We start from the raw sequence: 6,000 nt of genomic DNA on the forward strand, positions 1-6,000 counted from the left end.
GTTACAAACCATAACAGTACGACCCCACCAAATCGACGACCCCAGCCAGCACAGACGGTGTATGTTGAGTTTGCCTTTTTTTTCTTGTTCCCTCTAGTTCCCCTCTAGCTCCCCTGTTAGCTCCCCTGTTAGCCCTGTTGGCTTCCCTGTTAGCCCAGTTTAGCTCCCCTGTTAGCCTGTTAGCTCCCCTGTTAGCCCTGTTGGCTTCCCTGTTAGCCCTGTTTGACCCCCCTGCAGCTTGTTAGGCCTCTACTACCAGCATGGCCCCTGTCTGCTAGCCTTGCCCCGGCTGCTAGCACAGCCTCTATGTTTATGCAGCCCTTGCTGCTGGCATAGGCCCTGTAGCTAGCCTTGCCCTGGCAGCTAACCCAGTCCCTCAGCAGAGCCCCAGTCTGCTAGCTTAGCCCCGGCTGCTAGCACAGCCTCTATGTTTTATGCAGCCCTTGCTGCTGGCATGGGCCCTGTAGCTAGCCATGCCAGGCAGCTAACCCAATTCCCTCTGCATGGCCCCGGTCTGCTAGCTTGGCCCCTGCTGTTAGCACAGCCTCTATGTTAATGCAGCCTTGCAGCTGGCATAGGCCCTGTAGCTAGCCAGGCCCAAACAGCTAACCCGGTCCCTCTGCATGGCCTCCACTTTTTTGTGTAGCATCTCACACTGCTAGGACTGCCCCTTCAGCTAGCAGGGTCAGTTTTCTCCCACTGCTAGGACTGCCCTTTCAGCTAGCAAGGTCAGTATTCCCACTGCTAGGACTGCCCTTTCAGCTAGCAAGGTCAGTATTCCCACTGCTAGGACTGCCCTTTCAGCTAGCAAGGTCAGTTTCCCTACTGCTAGGACTGCCCTTTCAGCTAGCAAGGTCAGTTTATCTCCCACTGCTAGGACTGCCCTTTCAGCTAGCAAGGTCAGTTTTATCCCCACTGCTAGGACTGCCCTTTCAGCTAGCATGGTCAGTTTATCCCCACTGCTAGGACTGCCCTTTCAGCTAGCAAGGTCAGTTTATCTCCCACTGCTAGGACTTCCCTTTCAGCTAGCAAGGTCAGTTTCTCTCCCACTGCTAGGACTGCCCCTTCAGCTAGCATGGTCAGTTTGCTCCCACTGCTAGGACTGCCTTTTCAGCTAGCAAGGTCAGTTTATCCCACTGCTAGGACTGCCCTTTCAGCTGGCAAGGTCAGTATTCCCACTGCTAGGACTGCCCTTTCAGCTAGCAAGGTCAGTTTATCTCACACAGCTAGGACTGTCCTTCCAGCTAGCTTGTTCTCTCATGCTGGTCCAGCCCTGTCTGCCAGCCTAGCTCCGGCAGCTAGCGCAGCCTCTATGTTAATGTAGCAGTACAGCTGGCATAGGCCCTGTAGCTATCAGTGCCTTGGCAGCTACCCTTTCCCCCTGCTAGCCTAGCTCGGCAGCTAGCGCAGCCTCTATGTTGATGTAGCAGTACAGCTAGCATAGGCCCTGTAGCTATCAGTGCCCTGGCAGCTACCCTTTCCCTCTGCTAGCCTAGCTCCGGCAGCTTGCGCAGCCTCTATGTTGATGTAGCAGTACAGCTAGCATAGGCCCTGTAGCTATCAGTGCCCTGGCAGCTAACCTTCCCTCTGCTAGTCCTTTTCCCGGTGCTACCATGGTTACCCCTCTGCTCCTCTAGTTACCCCTCAGCTCCTCTAGTTACCCCTCAGCTCCTCTGGTTACCCCTCAGCTCCTCCAGTTGCCCCTCTGCTACCCTAGTTACCCCTCGGCGACCCTGTTTCTTTTGCTAGCCCCACTCTTGTGGTGGCTTCCCCTGCTGGCTTGGCCAGTACCTTTTGTTTTTGCCTTGTTTTGCCCCCTGCCACTCTGTCTGTATTTTTTTTGGGTCGCCGGGTGGCTCCCGTTGAGGGGGGGGTACTGTGAGGTTTTGTCCGCTGCTCACCAACTTTCTCTGTTTTCTTTAAGCCTACTGTTTAGGAATTCCCTTCTCACTCACTCTCTCTAGCCCCCACCCTCTCGTTCTTTACTCTCGTTTACTCTCAGTGGCCACACCTGGACTACCTGTCATTATGTGTTTGATTGGTCTGGTGCCGAACTCACACTTTTAGTTCGATTATCAATTACCTCTCGCACCTGTGGTGGCAGGCTAATTAGTTCCCCTGTGGGCTTTAAGTACCAGGGCTCTTCCCCTCGTTTCGGCGTGGGGTCGTGTTGTAAACATGCCGTATCATATTCTCAAACATCAAGACTCCTTCGGGAGGTCCTCTGTTCTGCCTATGCTGTTTTGATTCTCCGGGGTAGAGATGTTGCTCCAGCCTTCGCCTGCTGTCGCCGTTGCCTGAGGGGGAGACTGGTCTGCGCTCCCTAGACTTCCACGGGAGGCATCCCAGTGATCCACTTCAGACCCCCACGCAGCTATCGACCTGACGCACATCCAGACCAGCGCGCAGACGCGCATCTTCCAGACCTTCGAGCTTGGCACGCTCCTCCGTACCAGCGCACAGACGCGCATCTTCCAGACCTTCGAGCTTGGCACGCTCCTCCGTACCAGCGCACAGACGCGCATCATCCAGACCTTCGAGCTTGGCACGCTCCTCCGTACCAGCGCACAGACGCGCATCTTCCAGACCTTCGAGCTTGGCACGCTCCTCCGTACCAGCGCACAGACGCGCATCTTCCAGACCTTCGAGCTTGGCACGCTCCTCCGTACCAGCGCACAGACGCGCATCTTCCAGACCTTCGAGCTTGGCACGCTCCTCCGTACCAGCGCACAGACGCGCCTCATCCAGACCTCCAAGCTTGGCACACTCCTCCACGCAGACGCACCCCAGATGCGTCTCTCGGTTCCGGCGCGCACTCCAAGCAGTGGCGCACCACTCTGACCTCGGCTCGGACAGCCGGCTCCCCGGTGGCGACGCTCTCGCCCCGCTGCCTGTTCCAGCACCACTCTGACCTCGGCTCGGACAGCCGGCTCCCCGGTGGCGACGCCCTCGCCCCGCTGCTGTTCCAGCTCCTTTACGCATTATACGCATTACGTCTGGGTGAGTTTATTTGACTGTCTTGATCATCTCCGTTTTCGTGTGTTTCTTAACACTGAAGATAACCACCTTTTTAATCAGACAGTCACTCACCCAGCGTGTGCCTCTGTTTGTTTTCACTGGGATATTATTTTGGACGTTACATCTCCCACTGTGTGTTTGTTCACACCGAAGATAGTATTCACTTTTGGATTGTTTTTGGAACTTTGCTCTTTGTGTATTTTACACGAAGATAGTTTTTACTTTGATAACTTTTGTATTTGGACTAGTCACCTCTCCTGCATCTGCTCTGTTTTCCCCTTTGTACTTTAACCCTCTCCTCTCTCCCTCTCGGCCGCCGTTACCCACCTCGGAGATCTGCCGAGAGAGTTCTGCAGAGCGGCCCTGATGTTTCCCACCAGTCCTCCCAGTCCTCCCTGTCCCCAGCCCGCCTCCGCGGGCCTCTGTCCCTGTTCTCCCCTTTCTAGTCCTCCTCGTCCCCAGCCCGCCTCCGCGGGCCTCTTTCCCTATGTCCCCCAGTACCTGTCCCTCTGTCCCTAGTTCTCCCCTCTCTAGTTCCTCCTAGTCCTCCCGTCCGGTCCTCCTAGTTCCTCCCTGTTTCTTCCAACCTTCCCCTAGCGTTCCCTTAGCCTTCCCTTAGTGTTCCCTTAACCTTCCCCTAGCGTTCCCTTAGCCTTCCCTTAGTGTTCCCTTAACCTTCCCCTAGCGTTCCCTTAGCCTGTTCCTTCCCCTCTTGTTATTTCCAGTATTTTGTGTTTCTCCCTTAAAGGGACAGTGCCGGTTTCCCTTTGTTTCAATAAATGCCCGTTTCTTGGCTTACCCTCATACCTGTCTTGTGTTGTGCGATTGGGGTCGGTTACAAACCATAACAATTTATTTGATTTGACAGTCAGTTGTTGACTACATACAGACGTTGATACAAATACTAGGCTACTTCAATATATATATATATATATATATATATATATATATATATATGGCGGCTGGGTGGCGCAGTGGGCAAGGCGCTCACCACTAACGTAGGAGATGCTGGTATCGAGCCATGCTCTCGCCGTTGCTACCGGCTTGGCTGGTCGTTCATACTAACACAATTGGCAGTGTTAGAGGGTGGGAAAGTCGGTGGGTGGGGATTGGACGTTGTGGACAGCGACTCCTACAGGTCGGTTGGTGCACCTGTGCAGCAGAATCAGGAAGTATCGGGGGCAGCGTGAGCCTCCCACGCGTTACTCCTCGCCACCGAGAGATTGCGCTGTTCAGGTGAAAAGATGCGACAGCTGCCTCCTCGTGTACCGGAGGGGACACGTGATGCAAGGCTTCGTCCTCACTGCAGCCGACCAGTGGGAGGCATAGTCTAGCAACATTCGAGACAGGGGATGGGAGAATTGAAGGGAGAATTGGCGAGGCGAAATTGGGATGGGAGAAAAATAGAAAAATGAGGAGAAAAAGTGGAGAAAAAAAAAAATATATATATATATATATATATATATATATATATATATATATATATATATATATGGCACTGAATCATAACGCAATCTAGACATTATGATGTTCGGACCTTTGCTTGAGGAAGTTTTCTCTAACTGGACCTTGTTGAATTCTAATTGAATACCCCTGCCATATACCAAGCGCAATCAAATCAAAGCCACTTGATTCTCTGCATTTTCTGGCACATCAAAGCACGTTAGATCTCAGTGGGGTTTTTTATCCAGTGACCACAGACTAATGGACTGTGTCTATACAGATCAGATCAAAGCTGTACTTTTTACTTGAGTAAAAGCACTTAGTTAATTGCCGGTATGACTGAAACAGAAATGAATCAGTTTGTCATAACTGCTGGTGAAATTGACCTTCTCCCCACTGCCTCAAAATGTCAACCGGGTGCATCATCGCCCCCCCAATGTCTTTATCTCCGTTTAGTTCTGAGTCTGAGAGACAGCCATTCTATCTCTGCCAAACGGATGACATTCTACCTGTGTCTGGGTGGATCCTGAAGGCGGGCATGGCACTGTCTCTGTGCATTAGTCCGTATTTCACTTTCCCGTTGGCGCCCTCATCTGCATCCACGGCGTGCACCTGCAACACCAACGTCCCCGTCGGCTGGTTCTCCAGCACGGAGGCCTGCTCCCGGTACTGCTGACACTGGGGAGGAGGGGAGGGGGGAGGAGGAGGAGGAGAGAGAGGGGGAGAGAGAGGAGAGGGTGGGGAGAGAGAGGGGTAGAGAGAGGAGAGAGGAGACGGAGGAGGAGAGGGGTAGAGAGAGGAGAGGGGACAGAGGAGAGAGGGGTAGAGAGAGGAGAGGGGACGGAGGAGAGAGGGGTAGAGAGAGGAGAGGGGAGAGGAGACGGAGGAGGAGAGGGGTAGAGAGAGGAGAGGGTGGGGAGAGGAGAGGGGTAGAGAGAGGAGAGAGGAGACGGAGGAGGGGAGAGGGGTAGAGAGAGGAGAGGGGACAGAGGAGAGAGGGGTAGAGAGAGGAGAGGGGACGGAGGAGAGAGGGGTAGAGAGAGGAGAGGGGAGAGGAGACGGAGGAGGAGAGGGTTAGAGAGAGGAGAGGGGACGGAGGAGAGAGGGGTAGAGAGAGGAGAGGGGAGAGGAGACGGGGAGGAGAGGGTAGAGAGAGGAGAGGGGACGGAGGAGAGTAGGGGTAGAGAGAGGTAGAGAGGAGAGGAGACGGAGGAGGAGAGGGGTAGAGAGAGGAGAGGGGAGAGGAGACGGAGGAGGAGAGGGGTAGAGAGAGGAGAGGGGGCAGAGGAGGAGGGGTAGAGAGAGGAGAGAGGAGAGGAGACGGAGGAGACGGAGGAGGAGAGGGGTAGAGAGAGGAGAGGGGGCAGAGGAGAGAGGGGTAGAGAGAGGAGAGAGGAGAGGAGACGGAGGAGTAGAGGGGTAGAGAGAGGAGAGGGTGGAGAGAGGAGAGAGAGAGGAGAGAGGAGGAGGAGAGGGGTAGAGATAGGAGAGGGGAGAGGAGACGGAGGAGGAGAGGGGTAGAGAGAGGAGAGGGTGGAG

The 6,000-nt window shown here is 54.4% G+C and overlaps 1 protein-coding gene across 1 annotated transcript in view; it reads right to left on the bottom strand.

Annotated features, from left to right (window-relative positions):
- Positions 1–6,000, bottom strand: part of LOC311247722 (neural-cadherin-like) — a gene marked incomplete at both ends in the record, with an annotated part of 169,534 nt that overhangs the window by 49,992 nt on the left and 113,542 nt on the right. The window contains one exon of the mRNA XM_084338728.1: positions 4,971–5,139. Within this exon, the coding sequence (XP_084194854.1) occupies positions 4,971–5,139 (169 nt within the window). The remainder of the gene's footprint in view (positions 1–4,970; positions 5,140–6,000) is intronic.

The sequence above is a fragment of the Notolepis coatsorum genome (genome assembly GCF_963971535.1).
Source record: "Notolepis coatsorum genome assembly, contig: SCAFFOLD_397, whole genome shotgun sequence".
Lineage (NCBI taxonomy): Eukaryota > Metazoa > Chordata > Actinopteri > Aulopiformes > Paralepididae > Notolepis > Notolepis coatsorum.